General features: G+C 42.1%; 1 protein-coding gene and 1 pseudogene across 2 annotated transcripts in view; one reads left to right on the top strand and one right to left on the bottom strand.

Moving 5' to 3' along the window:
• Positions 1 to 442: 442 nt before the first annotated feature.
• ZNF670 (zinc finger protein 670) overlaps positions 443 to 17792 on the bottom strand; it is a 43633-nt gene continuing 26283 nt past the window's right edge. For both annotated transcript variants that reach the window (XM_017861202.1, XM_017861203.1), the window contains exons 2-4: positions 3047 to 3173; positions 2301 to 2361; positions 443 to 1573 (exon numbers count right to left, since the gene is read on the bottom strand). In XM_017861202.1, the coding sequence (XP_017716691.1) occupies positions 595 to 1573; positions 2301 to 2361; positions 3047 to 3173 (1167 nt within the window). In that variant the 3' untranslated portion in view covers positions 443 to 594. The remainder of the gene's footprint in view (positions 1574 to 2300; positions 2362 to 3046; positions 3174 to 17792) is intronic.
• LOC108521385 (DNA primase small subunit pseudogene) lies at positions 4981 to 6314 on the top strand (annotated as a pseudogene).

Genomic DNA, 17792 nt, shown 5'->3' on the forward strand with positions numbered 1-17792 from the left:
GACACCTTCTTTAACAATGAATCACTGATAAAAATATATTTGTAAGCGACTGGGAAAATTAAGTGCTTTAATGCATTTTTGGTATTTTATGAGGTTCTTTCCCAGGATGGGTTCTTCTAAGTTTTAGAAGGGAACTAGGAAAATTGCAACATTCTAATCTTCCTTACATGTGTTGGGTTTCTCTCTAGTGTGAGTTTTAATTTTTTTTTTTTTTTGAGACGGAGTCTCACTCTGTGGCCCAGGCTGGAGTACAGTGGCACAATCTCGGCTCACAGAAACCTCTGCCTCCCTGGTTCAAGCGATTCTCCCGCCTTAGCCTCCTGAGCAGCTGCGACTACAGGCGCGTGTCACCACGCCTGGCTAAGTTTTGTATTTTTAGTAGAAACGGGTTTCATCATGTTGGTCAGGCTGATCTCGAACTCCTGACCTCATGATGTGCCCGCCTCGGCCTCTCAAAGTGCTGGGATTACAGGCATGAGCCACTGCACCCGGCCTGAGTTTTTAATTTTTTCACGTGCTCTAATGAAACTAGAATAACCGAAAGCTTTAACACACTTCTTACGTTCACAGAGGTGTTTTATTGTTGTTTTTTTTTTACCACATATAAGCTCTTTCATGCTTTCGAAGGGAACTGGAACAACTGAAGGCTTTACCACATTTCTTACATTCATAGGGTTTTTCTCCAGTATGAGTCCTTTCATGGCTTCGAAGGGCGCTGGAAGAAGTAAACGACTTACCACATTCCTTACATCCATAAGGTTTCACTCCAGTGTGAGTTCTTTCATGCTCGCATAGGTTACTCGAATATTTGAAGGCTTTACCACATTGTTTACATTCATAGGGCTTTTCTCCACTGTGAGTCCTTTCATGGACTCTGAGGACTCTGGAACATCTAAAGGCTTTGCCACATTTTACACATTCATAGGGTTTTTCTCCAGTATGCGTTCTTTCATGTATTCCCAAGTAAGTGGAACGACTGAAGGCTTTGCCACATTCCTTACATTCATAGGGTTTCTCTCCAGTATGAGATCTTTCATGTTGGCGAAGAGAACTGGAAAAAGTGAATGATTTACCACATTTCTTACATGCATAGGGTTTCTCTCCAGTATGAGTTCTTTCATGTTCACGAAGATAACTTGAATAATTGAAGGCTTTATCACAATGTTTACATTTATATGTTTTCTCTCCAGTGTGAGTGCTCTGAGGCATTTGAAATACACTAGGAAAATCAAAAGGCTTCTCATACACTGGACCCTTATAAGGCCCATTACTAGTGTGTGTTACCATGTGTCTGTCAACACTGGTGAGAGAGATAAAGGCTTTCCCACATTGTTTGCATTGATATAACTTCTCCGGACATTCCTCACACTCAAATAGGTTGTTTCCAGTGTGAGACAGGATGTGCCTATGAAGGGCTGAATGACATATGAAGACTTTTCCACACATACTGCATTCACATGGTTTTACTCCAGTAGAAACTTTCTTATTCAGATTCAAATTTGAATCCTGGCTGAAGGTTTCTCCATATTGACTGACTTCTTTAATTTCAAACAATCTCTCTACCACATGACTGCTGTAAAAATGATAAACACATCATTAATGGTACATTTATTCATGGTTTACATTGCTACTAATACCAGGGAAAATGCAAGTTTCCTGCCATGTGTAAATTGTTTTAAAGTAAATAAATTAATTACTGTTTAAGACATGGGCCCCCCACAGCTATTATCATTATTATCACAACTGTGATAGTCACATGTACAGTATTTTAGTAGTGTTTCCAAGTAAAATATTCTGAAAATACTGAACATCCATGTTACATTCAGGTGTGTTTTTTGCTAAGACTCTTCTGGGAAAAAAAAAAAAAAAATTTCTAGTGGTTCTTATTTGTTTTGTCTGTTTTTTAATTATTATTATTATTATTATTATTATTTTTGAGACGGAGTCTCGCTCTTGCTCTGTTGCCCAGGCTGGAGTGCAATGGCGTGATCTCAGTTCACTGCAACCTCCGTCTCCCAACTCCAAGCAATTCTCCTGCCTTAGCCTCCTGAGTAGCTGGGATTACAGGCACCGACCACCACACCCAACTAATTTTTGTATTTTTAGTCGAGATGGGGTTTCATCATATTGGTTAGGCTGGTCTTGAACTCCTGACCTCATTATCCACTCGCCTCAGCCTCCCAAATTGCTGGGATTACAGGCATGAGCCACCGCGCCCAGCTGTTTTGTCTGTTTTAAAAACTTATGACATGCTAAGATTCCCTCAACGGGCATTATTTGTTCTTGTGAATGCAAATTACCTTAGATTTCTCCCAGGATTTTTGAAGTCTTCTTGGATATTCTGGTCTTCCGATTTGTTTCCTAAAATGTACATCCGTAAGATTATTACAAATGATTAGAAACTTAAAAAATTGCTCGACTCAAGGTTCACTATACACCGTGACCATGTCTAATTTTTTTCACCAAAGTATTCCCTTTCCACATGCCAAATCAGGAAACATTCATGACAAAGAAACACTTGCTTTTTCTTTTCTTTCTTTCTTTTTTTTTTTTTTTTTTGACTTTTTTTTTTTTTCCTTTTGTGGAGAACGGGGTCTCGCTGTATTACCCAGGCAGGTCTCGAACTCCTGGGCTCAAGCTATCCTCCCGCCTCTGCCTCCCTGAGAGCTGGGATTACAGGCGTGAGCCACCGCGCCCGGCTTTTTTTTTTTTTGAGACAGAGTCTTTCTTTGTTGGCCTGGCTGGAATGCAGTGGCTCAATCTCGGCTCACTGCAACCTCCACTTCCCAGGTTCCAGCAATTAACCTGTCTCAGCCTTCTGAATAGCTGGGATTACAGGCACTTGCTACCACGCCTGCTAATTTTTGTATTTTTTTAGTAGAGATGGGGTTTCACCATGTTGGCCAGGCTGGTCTCGAACTCCCGACCTCAGGTGATCTGCCCGCCTCAGCCTCCCAAAGTGCTGGGATTACAGGTGTGAGCCACCGTGCCCAGCCAAAACACTTGTTTTCTAATCAACTACATGAGAAAGTGTTGTTATTCTTACCTACAGAAGCCAGGTTCCTAAAGATTTCTTGCATCACATCTCTGTAGAGATTCTTTTGAGAAGGATCCAGCAAAGCCCACTCCTCCTGGGTAAAGGCCACAGCCACATCTTCAAATGACACTGAATCCTAGAATATCACACATATGCGGAGAGGAGGATGGCTTAGAGAGACATGAAGAATCTATACTCATCTCATAAAATCGTAACATAATTCTGCAGACTTCAAACATTTCTTCCACGACTTGGTCATCAGAACTTTACTCTCTGTCTACACTTACTGCTTCCCACTCAACATTCTTCATGCTAATATGAACTATTCAGAAAGTCAACAGCACAGTAGGAACACCTTTCTCATTGGCAGGTGTAGGGAATAAACTGTGCCGTAAGAAATGAGGTCACCCCTAATTTCTATGTGTAGATTTTATCTTGAGGGCCTCTTATAAAAAGTCATGCTATCTGTTGTGTATAACAGTTAGCGTTAAGTCTTAACTGTTTACAAAGTCTGACCTTTCGGTGTGAGAAAATAGGTTTTTTTGAGGGATCTCATCACCCTATGTGAACAATATGTAAACAGTCTCATGCAAACAATATATTATTCGCTGAACTCCAGCTTTGTTTTGTTTCTGAAAGCCTACCACTTTACTCCATTCCTGCAGTGGTGCCTAGGGGATCCGCTCTGGAAAACACTCTGAGCATTACGTCTCTAATGAGCATTCTTGGTAAACAATATTTCTCATACGCTGTTATAACTTGTTAATTGGAGAAATGAGGCATCAACGTGATTATAATAAGAAAATATTTGGGCCTGGTGCGGTGGCTCACACCTGTAATCCCCACACCCAGCCTCCATAAGAGTATTTCTTTTTTTCTTGCTGATTTGAGTTTCTTATAGATTCTAGATATCAGTACCTTACCGGATGCACAGATTGTGCATCAGGCACTAGCATGTGTGCAACATGACACAGGAAATCACCAAATAAACCTTTTTGTTTTAATTCCATTCATACTCATTTATAGAAAGTTCCAGTAAAGCAAAATGGAACAGAAAAATTACAGATGATAAAATACAAAAAAAAAATAGCCAAAGAATCATAACAGTGGCCAACTAAGAGACGAGTTCAGGTGGAAACTACCAGAAAACTCCTAAGGACTGTACGGGGCCCAGTGAAGAACCAAAGTTGCTTCCGCTGTTATTACTAAAACTCCTGACACATGTTTTACTCATTCTCACTACATTTCATAGCAGAAAACTTAAAAATTAATTAAAATCTAAAAGAACGCAATTTTTCTGTTTCTTTGCCTTATAACATGGTGATCTGAGTTGTGGTTTACAGATTTCACAGAAATAAGTAAATCGAGCAGCACAGCTCACAGTGCTAGCCGCTTAGTGAGCAGCTAAAGTACATACCAGACCCCAGGCGGCAGAGCCGATTAGCAAGTCACTGCAAGAGAAGACAGAACCACAGGGTGGTGGGCAATGTCTGAACATTCCGCTAGTGGTACTAAGTGCGATGGTCAAGTGCAGAGATGTGTTTGCAGAGGGTAGGAAATTATTACTCAGAAAATTGACCCTTGTGGATCCATCAGGTCAGGCCTTTCAAGGTGGTTTGATACGGTTTGAATGAGGAAGAAAAGGAGCCAGGCCTGTGTTTTCTGTTGAGAGTAGGTGGAAAGCTAGGGTGAGAATTCAGTTTCAAGGTAAAAGATTTACATGGTTTCAATCTGCTGCCAAAACCCAGAGAGAGCACCCAGGCTTGTTTTCACCATATCCTGATGTGAGGTCAGAAGTAGAACAAAGAAAGTTTAGGATTAAAAGTTGACAGCAGTCAATTAAAAGAAAAAGATGCAGACAGACACTTCTGATTTCCAGTCGAGCAAGTAGGCATAAAAGGCAATGGTCAAGCTTCCTGGGTTGAGTTCTGAGCTCCACGAAAATGTCTGACCCCACCAAGCTGCCTGAGCTATTTAAATGTTATTACCAGAGGCTCTTTCCCTATTCTCTGTACTGTAACTGGCTCAACTACAGCAGAGTGGTAAAGAATTACTCCCAACACTGTGAATTTTCATTCACATTGAAAGATGACATTTACATTCGATACCAATCCTTCAACAACCAGAGTGATCTGGAAAAGGAGATGCAGAAAATGAATCCATACAAGATTGATATAGGCACAGTATATTCCCACAGACCCAATCAACACAATACAGTGGATCTGGGAGCTTTCCAGGCTCGGGAAAAAGAATTGGTGTTTGACACTGACATGACAGACTATGACAATGTGAGGAGATGCTATAGTTCTGCAGATACATGTTCTAAGTCCTGTATCCTCATGACAACGGCCATATGCATCACTGACACAGCACTGAGGGAGGACTCTGGATTTAAGCATCGTCTCTGGGTATATTCTAGAAATAGGGGTGTATATTGTTGGGTCTGTGATAAATCAGAAAACTGTCTTCGGTGGTACATTCTGGGATAGTTGAGTATCTGAGCCTTGTAAAGCATGGTCAAGATGTTAAAAAGAAAGTTCAACTAACTGAAAAAATTCACCCTTTTGTCAGAAAATCTATAAACATAATAAAAAAAAACTTTGAAGACTATGCCTTGGTTAATCAAGATATTCTCAAAAATAACAAAAGCTGGGATAAGATTTTAGCCCTTGTTACTCAAACAATTCAGGATGAACTTCAACAAAGCTTCCAAAAGTCTCACAATTCACTTCAGCACTGGGCGCACCAGCAGACGTCAGAACAACATCAAAAATGAAAATGTGGACCTGGCTGGAGTGGGAGATTATGCTCCAGGACTGTTTCCACAACGGGGTATCAATGTCAGCAAAGAAATCAATCATTTACCGAAGAGCCCTTTTAGCGTTCATCCCAAAACAGGTCGCATTTCTGTGCCTACTGATTTGCAGAAAGTGGATCGGTTTGATCCACTTACTGTTCCAACCATAAGCCTCATCTGCCATGAACTGGATGCCTCTTCCACTAATGAAGAGGAAAAAAGGAGAATTAAGCTGAATCTGATATTAAACATAGAACCAGAGATGGTAAGACCAGTCTGGTACCTTATGTGACAGTTTTTGAACAATTTCTTGAAAACCTGGGTAAACCCTGAAAAAGAGAACTTAAGAAGAGTGATTTACAAAAAGATTTCAGAAGACAATGCTCCTCAAACCAATGTGGGTATCTTCTGCCTTCAACCAAGGATCAAATGCTCCAAGAGCCATTTAACAAACACAGCAGAACCACATATGTGTCTTAATGCTCAAAGTAAATTTTCCTTTGCTCGAGAAATAATTTATGTTGAAAAGATTTCCTGAGGCCACCAAAGGAGAGTGTCAAGGTTCATGGAAGGAGCAATAAAAGGAGAAATAATTGAAAAAAAAAAAAACAAAACAAAACCCAAAAACCAAAGGCAACATTCAGGCTATTATTAAAGAGTCTTTAACAGATGGTGGTAAGGTAGCGCAGAATATGGAGCACTTACACACTGCTGGTGGGAATGCAAATTAGTTCAGCCATTGTGAAAAGCAGTTTGAAGGTTTCTCAAAAAACTTAAAACAGAACTACCATTTGACCCAGCAATCCCATTACTGCATACGGACGCAAAGGAATACAAGTTGTTCTACCAAGAAGACACATGCACCGGTATGTCCATCACAGCACTATTCACAATGTCAAAGACACTGAATCAATCTAAACGCCCATCAATAGTGGACTGGATTTTTTTAAAAAATGGTACATATACACCATGGAATACTATGCAGCTATAAGAAATTAAATCATGTCCTTTGCATAAACATGGCTACAGCTGGAGGCCCTTATCATAAACAAATTAACGTATTAACAGAAAACCAAATACCACATGTTCTCATTTATAAATGGAAGCTAACTGTTGAGTATACATGGACACAAAGATGGGAGCAATAGACACTGGGGCCTACCTGAGGGGGAGAATGGGAGGAAAGTAAGAGTCAAAAAACTACCTATCAGGCACTGTGCTCACTATCTATGTGACAAAATCATTTGTGCAGGAAAACAGAAACATGAAATTTACTCATGTAACAAATCTGCGTATGTACCCCCAGAACACAAAAGTTAAAATAAACCTATTTTCTTTAAAACTACCCTGTCTTAGGAATTACTTTATACCAACGGAAAAATGGGATAATACAGAAAATTGTTCATCCCATGTTCATAGCTCAATAGGCTTAGTATTATTAAGATGGTTATATTCCCCAGAACACTCCATGTATTTAATACAATCCCTGTCAGATCTCCAGGCAACTACTTTGTAAAAATTGAAAACTTGATGCTCAAGTTCATATGGAATTGCAAAGGACTCAGAAAACCACAACAATCTTGCAAAAAAGCAAAGTATGACAACTCACACTTTACAATTTCAAAACTGCTTCAAAGTAACACTAAACAAGATAGATTGTTGAAACGGCACAAAGAAAATCATATAAATCAATGAAATACAGCAGAGAGTCTAGTAAGAAAGAAGGCAGCAAAATGACAGAGCAAGCATAGCCAAACACCTGTCCCTCCCCAAAATATTTAACAGGCAGAATTGTTAAAAACTTCTCAAAACTCTTAAAAGCCATCAAAGGCTTTGTAGCAAACATGCAAATACAGAATAAAACACAAAAACAAAAAGCAAAAAACCACAATGCCAAAAGCAGGAAAGCCTGAACAAGATTTTACTTTTCCGTGCTCCAATCCCTCTCCAACGTGGTGCCAGTCTTGAAGACAAAATCACAAGTTTGCAGTGTGGAACCTTGGTCATTGGTTTTATAGGGAGTAGAGATGAAATATACAAATTACTGCATAGTTATGATACAATTTGGCTGGAGGCTGCCAAATCTCTAAAACAAGACTCTCTTCTCTGTTCCAAGTAAGGCAGAAAGCAATCTGTGTGAAAAACCAGAAAGAATTACGTAAACAAAAAGTATGCTGCCACCTGAAACAAGAGATTCTGCCTGACACATACAATATAGACCACCTACAACCCAGGAAAAGCTGGAGTAAAATTTCTTTCAGAGAGTAGAGTACTAAAAACACAGGTATCCTAGGGAATTCAGGAAACTGTGTGTCTGCCCAGAAGAACACATAACGTTTAGAAAAGACCTGAGAAAACCTTATTTTTAGCACCAGATAATCTTTCTTTTGTGCTCTGTTTTTAACTTCAGTAGGTTTTGGGGGAGCAGGTGGTGTTTGGTTACATGGGTAAGTTCTTTTGTGGCAATTTCTGACATTTTAGTACGCCCATCAACCAAGCGGTGTACACTGTACCCAATGTGCAGTCTTTTATCCCTAACTCCCACCCATTCTTTCCCTGAGATCCCCGAGTCCATTACATCATTCTTTTTTTTTTTTTTTGAGACAGAGTCTCGCTCTGTCGCCTAGGTTGGAGTGCAGTGGTGATCTCGGCTCACTGCAAGCTCCGCCTCCCGGGTTCACGTCATTCTCCTGCCTCAGCCTCCCGAGTAGCTGGGACTACAGGCGCCCGCCACCACACCTGGCTAATTTTTTGTATTTTAGTAGAGACAGGGTTTAACCGTGTTAGCCAGGATGGTCTCGATCTCCTGACCTCGTGATCCGCCCGCCTCGGCCTCCCAAAGTGCTGGGATTATAGGTGTGAGCCACCACAGCTGGCTGATTACATCATTCTTAGGTCTTTGCATCCTCATAGCTTAGCTCTCACTTACAAATGAGAACATACAATGTTTGGTTTTCCATTCCTGAGTTACTTCACATAGAATACTGTCTCCAATTCCATCCACGTTGCTGCAAATGCCATTATTTTGTTCCTTCTATGGCTTAGTATTCCATGGAGTGCGTGTGTGCGTGTCTCCACTCAATGACTGATGGGCATCTGGGCTGGCTCTATATTTTTGCAATTGAGAATTATGCTGCTATAAACGTGTGTGCAGAGTGTCTTTTTCATATACTTTCTTTCCTCTGGGTAGATACCTCGTAGTGGGATTGCTAGATCAAATGATAGATAAACTTTTAGTTCTGTAAGGAATCACCACAGTTTTCCATAGCGGTTGTACTAGTTTACATTCCCACCAGCAGCGTAAAAGTGTTCCCTTTTTACCACGTCCCCACCAACATCTATTATTTTTTCATTTCTTAATTTTGGCAAATTCTTGCCGGAGTAAAATGGTGTTGCATTGTGGTTTTGATCTGCATTTCCTTGATCATTAGTGATGTTGAGTATTTTTTCATACGCTTGTCGGCCATCTGTATATCTTCTTTGGAGAATTGTCTATTCATATCCATTGTCCAATCGATAAGATTATTTCTTTTTTTTTTTTTTTTTTTTTTTTTTTTGAGATGGAGTCTCGCTCTGTCACCCAGGCTGGAGTGCTGTGGCTGGATCTCAGCTCACTGCAAGCTCCGCCTCCCGGGTTTACGCCATTCTCCTGCCTCAGCCTCCCGAGTAGCTGGGACTACAGGCGCCCGCCACCTCGCCCGGCTAATTTTTTTGTATTTTTTAGTAGAGACGGGGTTTCACCGTGTTAGCCAGGATGGTCTCGATCTCCTGACCTCGTGATCCGCCCATCTCGGCCTCCCAAAGTGCTGGGATTACAGGCTTAAGCCACCGTGCCCATAATCGATAAGATTATTTCTTTTTTTCTTGCTGATTTGAGTTTCTTATAGATTCTGGATATCAGTACCTTACCGGATGCACAGATTGTGAAGATTTTCTCCCACTCTGTGGGTTGTCTGTTTACTCTGCTGATTATTTCTTTTGCTGTGCAGAAGATTTTTAGTTTAATTAAGTCCCATCTATCTTTGTTTTGTTGCATTTGTTTTGGGGTTCTTGGTAATGAACTCTGCCTAAGCCAAGGTCTAGAAAAGTTTTTCTATGTTATCTTCTAAAATTTTGATAGTTCTATATCATAAATTTAAGTGTTTAATCCATCTTGAGTTGATTTGCAAGGTGAGAGAAAAGGATCCAGTCCCATTCTTCTACATGTGGCTTGCCAATTATCCCAGCACCTTTTTTTTTTTTGAGGTGGAGTTTCACTCTTGTTGCCCAGGCTGGAGTGCAATGGGACAATCCTGTCTCACCACAACCTCCGCCTCCCGGGTTCAAGCAATTCTCCAGCCTCAGCTGCCCAAGTAGCTGGGATTACAGGCGTGCGCCACCACGCCTGGCTAATTTTGTATTTTTAGTAGAGATGGGGTTTCACCTTGTTGGTCAGGCTGGTCTCGAACTCCTGACCTCAGGTGATCCACCCACCTCAGCCTCCCAAATTGCTGAGATTACAGGCATGAGCCACTGTGCCCGGCCTACCATTTGTTGAATAGGGTGTCCTTTCTCCACTTTATGTTTTTGTTTGGTTTGTGGAAAATCATTTGGCTGTAAGTATTTGGCTTCATTTTTGGGTTTTCTATTCTGTTCCATCAGTCTATGTGCCTACTTTTATAAAAGTACCATGCCGGCCCGGGCCGGCGGTGGCTCAAGGCCTGTAATCTCAGCACTTTGGGAGGGCCGAGGACGGGGCGGATCATGAGGGGTCAGGGGAGATCGGAGACCATCCTGGCTAACACGGTGAAACGCCCCGTCTCTACTAAAAAATTACAAAAAAAACTAGCCGCGGCGAGGTGGGCGGGCGCGCTGTTAGTCCCAGCTACTTGGGGAGGCTGAGGGCAGGAGAATGGCTGTGCAACCCGGGAGCGGAGCTTGCAGTGAGGCCTGAGGAATCCGGCCACTGCCCTCAGCCTGGGCGGCAGAGCGAAGACTCTGCTCTCAAAAAAAAAAAAAAAAAAAAAAAAAGTACCATGCCGTTGTGACGATAGGCCTCGTACTACAGTTTGAAAGTTGGGTAAATGCGTGCCTCCAGATTTTGCTTCTTTTCACTTCATCTTGCTTACTATGTGACCTCTTTTTTGGTTCCACATGAATTTTAGAATTATTTTTTCTACTTCTGTGAAGAATGATAATGCTGTTTTCATGGAAATTGCATTGAATGTGTAGACTGCTTTTGGCAGTATGGACGTTTTCACAATACTGATTCTACCCATCCATGAGCACGGGATGTGTTTCCATTTATTTGTGTCACCTGTGATTTCTTTCAGCCGCGTTTTGTGGTTTTCCTCATAGAGGTCTTTCACCTCCTTGATTAGGTATCATCCTCAAGGTTTTTTGTTTGGTTTTGTTTTATTCTTTCAGCTGTCAAAAAAGGTTGAGTTCTTTTTCTTTATTTTTTGAGACAGAGTCTTGCTCTGTCACTCAGGCTGGAGTGCAGTGGCACAATCTCGGCTCACTGCAAGCTCCGCCTCCCAGGTTCATGCCATTCTCCTGCCTCAGCCTCCCGAGTAGCTGGGACTACAGGTGCCACCACCATGCCCAGCTAATTTTGTTTTTTGTATTTTTAGTAGAGACGGGGTTTCACCATGTTAGCCAGGATGGTCTCGATCTCCTGACCTCGTGATCTGCCCTCCTCGGCCTCCCAAAGTGCTGGGATTACAGGCTTGAGCCACCACGCCTGGCCAAAAAAGGTTGATTTCTTGATTTGATTCTCAGCATGGTCACTGTTGGTAATAGCAATGCTATGATTTGTGTACATTGATTTTGTATCCTGAAATTTTAATGAATTTATTTATCAGATATAGGAGCTTTCTGGGTGAGTCTGTAGGATTTTCTAGGTATATGATCATATCATCAACAAACAGTGACAGTTTTACTTCCATCATGCCGTTCTAACAATCTCCCCAATCTTAACTCATTCCAGCATTATCCCTTAAGTCCAAGTCCCAAAATCTCATCTAACACAAAGCAAGTTCCTTCCATCTATGAGCCTGTCAAATCAGAAGGAAGTTAGTTACTACCTAGATAAAATGGGGGTAGAAGCATTGGGTAAATATACCTGTTCCAAATGGAAGAAATGGGCCAAAACAAAGGGGCTACAGGCCCCATACAAGTCCAAAATCCAGTGGAGCAATAAAATCTTAATGCTCCAAAATGATCTCCTTTGATTCCATGTCTCACGTCCAGGTCATGCTGATGCAATAGGTGGGCTTCCATGGCCTTGGGCAGCTCCACCCCTATGACTTTGCAGGGTACAGCCCCATTCCTGGCTGCTTTCACAAGATGGCATTGTCTGTGACTTTTCCAGGTACACACTGTAAGCTGTCAGTGGATCTACCATTCTGGGTCTGCAGGATCATGGCTCTCTTCTCATAGCTCCACTAGGCAGTGCTGCAATGGGAGCTTTGTGTGGGAATTCCAACCCCACATTTCCCTTCCACACTGCCTTAGCACAGATTCTCTACGTGGGCTATGCCACTGCAGCAAAATTCTGCCTAGGCGTCCGTGTATTTTCATACATCCTCTGAAACTGGTAGAGGTTCCCAAACCGCAATTCTTAACTTGGCTTTGTGTGGGGATTCCAACCCCACATTTCCCTTCCACACTGCCTTAGCATAGGTTCTCTATGTGGGCTAGGCCACTGCAGCAAACTTCTGCCTAGACGTCTGAGCATCTCCATACATCCTCTGAAATCATGGCAAAGGTTCCCAAACCTTAATTCTTAATTTCTCTGCACCCACAGGCCCAACACCAAGTGAAAGCTGCCAAAACTTGGGGATTGAACCCTCTAAAGCAATGGCCTGAACTGTACATTGGTCCCTTTTAGCCACAGCTAGGACAAAGCACCAAGTCCCAAGACTACAAAAAGCAGCAAGGCTCTGAGGCCCGGATCATGAGACCATTTTTTTCTCCTATGCCTCCAAGCCTGTGATGGGAGGGACTGCCATGAAGACCTCTGACATATCCTAAAGACATTTTCCCCATTGTCTTGGCAATTAACATTTGGCTCCTCATTACTTATATAAATTTCTGCAGCTGGCTTAAATTTTTCCTCAGAAAATGAGTTTTCTTTTCTATCACATCGTCAGCCTGCAAATTTTCCAAACTTTTATGCTCTGCTTCCCTTTTAAACATAAGTTTCAATTCCAAACCATCTTTTTTTGAATGCATAAAACTGAATGCTTTTAAGAGCACCCAAGTCACCTCCTGAATGCTTTGCTCCTTAAAAATTTCCTCTCCCAGATACCCAAAATCATCTATCTCAATTTCAAAGTTCTGCAGATCTCTAGGGCAGGGGCAAAATGCTGCCAGTCTCTTTGCTAAAGTATAGCAAGAGTCACCTTTGCTTCAGTTCCCAAGAAGATCCTCATTGCCATCTGAAACCACCTCAGCCTGGACTTAACTGTCCATATAACTCTCAGCATTTTGGTCAAGGCCATTTAACAAGTCTCTAGAAAGTTCCAAAGTTGCCCACATCTTCCTGTCTCCTTCTGAGCCCTCCAAACTGTTCCAACCTCTGCCTGTTACCCAGTTCCAAAGTAACTTCCACATATTCAGGTATCTTTATAGCACCACCCCACTCTCTACAGTACCAATTTACTGTATTAGTCCATTCTCACATTGCTGTAAGAAAATACCTGAAAGTGGGTAATTTGTAAGGGAAAGAGGTTTAATTGACATAGTTCCACATAGCTGGGGAGGCCTCAGGAAATATAATCATGGCAGAAGGTGAAGGGGAAGCAAGGCACCTTCTTCACGTGGTGGTAAGAAAAAGAATCACTGAAGGAGAAACTCGCCACTCATCAAACCATCAGATTTGGTGAGAACAATTACCTCCACCTGGTCTCTCAATTCAAGGTGAGATACTGGGTGGGGACACAGTCAAATTATATCGTCATTTCCATGCTGCTCCTTGTTATCGGTCTGTTTAGAGTTTCTATTTATTTCTTATTTAATCTAGGAAAGTTTCATAATTCCAGGAATTCATAAATCTCCTCTAGGTTTTCTAGTTTGTGCACACAAAGGTGTTGAAAGTAGCCTTAGTAATCTTTTGTATCTTTGTTGTATTGTTTGTAATATCTCCTGTTTCCTTTTTTTTTGTTTTTTTGAGATGGAGTCTTACTCTGTCACCCAGGCTGGAGTGCAGTGGCGCAATCTCAGCTCACTGCAACCTCCACCTCCCAGGTTAAGTGATTCCCCTGCCTCAGCCTCTTGAGTAGCTGGAATTACAGGAACGCACCACCACGCCCAGCTAATTTTTGCATTTTTAGTAGAGATAGGATTTCACCATGTTGGTCAGGCTGGTCTTGAACTCCTGAACTCACGAACCGTCCACCTCGGCTTCCCAAAGTGCTGGGATTATAGGCATAAGCCACCATGCTCAGCCCTCCTGTTTCATTTCTTTCTTTTTTTTTTTTTTTTTGAGACGGAGTCTCGCTCTGTCACCCGGCCTGGAGTGCAGTGGCCGGATCTCAGCTCACTGCAAGCTCCGCCTCCCGGGTTTATGCCATTCTCCTGCCTCAGCCTCCCGAGTAGCTGGGACTACAGGCGCCCGCCACCGCGCCTGGCTAATTTTTGTATTTTTAGTAGATGGGGTTTCACCGTGTTAGTCAGGATGGTCTCGATCTCCTGACCTCGTGATCCGCCCGTCTTGGCCTCCCAAAGTGCTAGGATTACAGGCGTGAGCCACCGCGCCTGGCAAAAAGTGTCTAAGTTTCCATCTTGATTTCATTGTTGACCCAAGAGTCTGTCATCCAGGAGCAGATTATTTAATTTCCATGGTTTTGAGTGATCCTTTGGAGTTGATTTCCAATTATACTCCATTGTGGTCTAAGGGAGTACTTGATATGATTTTTGATTTTCTTAAATTTATTGAGACTTGTTTTGTGGCCTATCATAAGGTATACCTTCAAGAATGTTCCATGTGCTGAACAGAATATATACACTGCAATTGTTGAGTAGAATATTCTGTAAATATCTGTTAAGTCCATTTGTTCTATGATATAGTCAAGACCATTGTTTTTTGTTGGCTTTGTCTTGACCTGTCTAGTGCTGTCGGTGGAGTATTGAAGTTCCCCACTGTCATTGTGTTGCCATCTATCTCAATTTTTATGTCTAGTAGTAACTGTTCTGTAAATTTGGGAGCTCCAGTGTTAGGTGCATATAGACATAAGACTGTGATATTTTCCTGTTGGATTCATCTTTTTATCATTATATAAGGCTCTTCTTTCTCTTTTTTAATTGCTGTTGCTTTAAAGTTCGTTTTGTCTGATATAAGAATAGCTACTCCTGCTCCCTTCTGGTGTCCGTATGTATGGAGTATCTTTTTCCACATCTTTACCTTAAGCTTATGTGAGTCCTTATGTGTCAGGTGAGTCTCTTTAAGACAGCTGATACTTGGTTGGTGAGTCTCACTCTGTCGCCCAGGCTGGAATGTAGTGGTGCAATCTCAGCTCACTGCAACCTCTGTCTCCTGGGTTCAAGCAATCCTCCTGCCTCAGCCTCCTATATAGCTGGGACTACAGGCACACACCACCACGCCCAGCTGATTTTTGTATTTTTAGCAGAGACGAGGTTTCACCATATTGGCCAGGCTGGTGTTGAACTCCTGACCTCGTGATCTGCCCGCCTCAGCCTCCCAAAGTGTTGGGATTACACGCATGAGCCACCATGCCCAGTGGTAAATTCTTATTCATTCCGCCATTCTGTATCTTTTAAGTGGAGGCATTTAGGCCATTTACATTCAACATTAATATTGAGATGTAAGGTACTCTTCTATTAATCATGCTACTAGTTATTGCCTGAATACCTCTTTTTTTTCATTATGTTATTGTTTTATAGTCCTGTGAGTTTTATGCTTTAAGGAGGTTCTATTTTGGTATATTTTGAGGTTTTGTTTCATGATTCAGAACTCCTCTGAGCAGTTGTTGTAGTGCTGGTTTGGTAGTGGTGAATTCTCAGTATTTGCTTGTCTGAAAATAATTTTTATCTTTCCTTCATTTATGAAGCTTAGTTTCACTGGATACAAAATTCTTGGCTGACAATTATTTTGTTTAAAGAGGCTAAAGATAGAACCCCAATCTCTTTTAACTTGCTGGGTTTCTCTGAAAAACCTGCTGTTAATCTGATAGGTTTTCCTTCCTAGGTGACCTGATGCTTTCACGTCACAGCTCTTCAGATTCTTTCCTTCTTCTTGATTTTAGATAACCTGATGAGGATGCATCTAGGTGATTACCTTTTTGTGATAAATTTTCCAGGTGTTCTTTGAGCTTCTTGTATTTGGATGTCTAGATCTCTAGCAAGGCCAGGGAAGTCTTCCTCAATTATTCCCTCAAATAAGAATTCCAAAATTTTAGTTTACTCTTCTTCCTGAGGAACACCAATTATTGCTAGGTTCGGAGGCTTTGTTCTTTTTTTTTTTTTTTTTTTTTTTTTTTTTGCGTTAGGTTAATTTGAAAGCCTTGTCTTCAAGCTCTGAAGTTCTTTCTTCCGCTTGTTCACTTCTATTGTTGAAACTTACCAGTGTACTTCGCATTTCTCTAAGTGTGTCATTCGTTTCCAGAAATTGTGATTGTTTTTCATTGATGATATGTGTTTGGAGATTTTTCCGTCCATATCCTCTATTTTTTTTTTTTTAATTCCCTTAAATTGGTTTCCACCTTTCTCTGGTGCCTCCACGAGTAGCCTGATAATCAACCTTCTAAATTCTTTTCCTGGCAATTCAGAGATTTCTTCTTAGTTTGCATCCACTGCTGGGGAGCTAGTGTGATTTTTGAGGGTGTTAAAGAACTTTGTTTTGTTATATTACCAGAATTGTTTTTCTGGTTCCTTCTCATTTGGGTAGACAATGTCACAGGAAAGATCTGAGGCTCAAGGGCTATGGTTCAGATTCTTCTGTCTCACAGGGTGATGACTTGGTGTGGGGCCCTCCCCCTTACCCTAGGGATGGGCTTCCTGAGACCCAGAAGGCAGTGATTGTTATTGTTCTTCTAGGTCAAGCCACCCAGTGGAGGTGCTGGACTCTGGGGTGGAACTGAGGAGTGTCTGCAAAGAGTCCTGTGATGTGATCTCTCTGGGTCCCTTGGCCTGGATACCAATACCTTCTTCGCTGATGTAGCAGGGGAGTCAGGTGGACTCTGTGAGGGTCCTTGGTTGTAGTTTTGTGTGTGTGTGTGTGCATTGTTTTTCTTGAATGCTAATTATGCTAGCAATGAACTTGTCATGTGGACAGACTCAGAACCTCTGGTTAGCCAGGATGTTACAGGTGGTGGAATTAGCTGTTGTTTGCTTCTTTCTTGGAACAGGGTCATTCTGTTATGTGTTGCTGTAATGGCTTGCATTGGTTGGCCTCCAGCCAGGAGGTGGCACTTTCAAGAGAGCATCAGCTGCGGTAATATAGGGGGATACCAACTTGCCCTAAGGTCACCTGAATAAGTATTCAGGTTTCTCAGGTGATGGGTGGGGTCATAGAGTTCCCAAAAAATTATGTCTTTTGTCTTTGGCTACCAAGGTGGGTAGAGAAGAACCATCAGGTTAGGGCAAGGTTAGGTGTGTCTAAGCTCAGACTCTCCTTGGAAGAAGCTTGCTGAGGCCACTGTGGGAGATGGTGGTGTGGTATTCAGGCCAATGGAGTTGTTTCCAGGGGCACTATGGCTGCCTCTGCTGTATCATACAGGCTTCCAGGGAAGTGGGAGAAAGCCAGCAGTGACAGACCTCACCCAGTTCCCATGCAGCCAGAAAAGCCAGTCTCACTCTCACCATGCCTCACCACCAGCATCCGAGCTTATATCCAGGAAGCCAGTGAGCAGAGCTGAGATCTTGCCCCAGGCTATAAGCCTCCCCACTGAGAATGCAAGTAGAGCTTTTAGGCCCCACTCCATCCCATCTGCTGTGACTTCTGTCCCCGTATCCGCA

The sequence above is a fragment of the Rhinopithecus bieti genome, unplaced genomic scaffold (genome assembly GCF_001698545.2).
Source record: "Rhinopithecus bieti isolate Rb0 unplaced genomic scaffold, ASM169854v2 scaffold_60804, whole genome shotgun sequence".
In the NCBI taxonomy this organism is placed as follows: domain Eukaryota; kingdom Metazoa; phylum Chordata; class Mammalia; order Primates; family Cercopithecidae; genus Rhinopithecus; species Rhinopithecus bieti.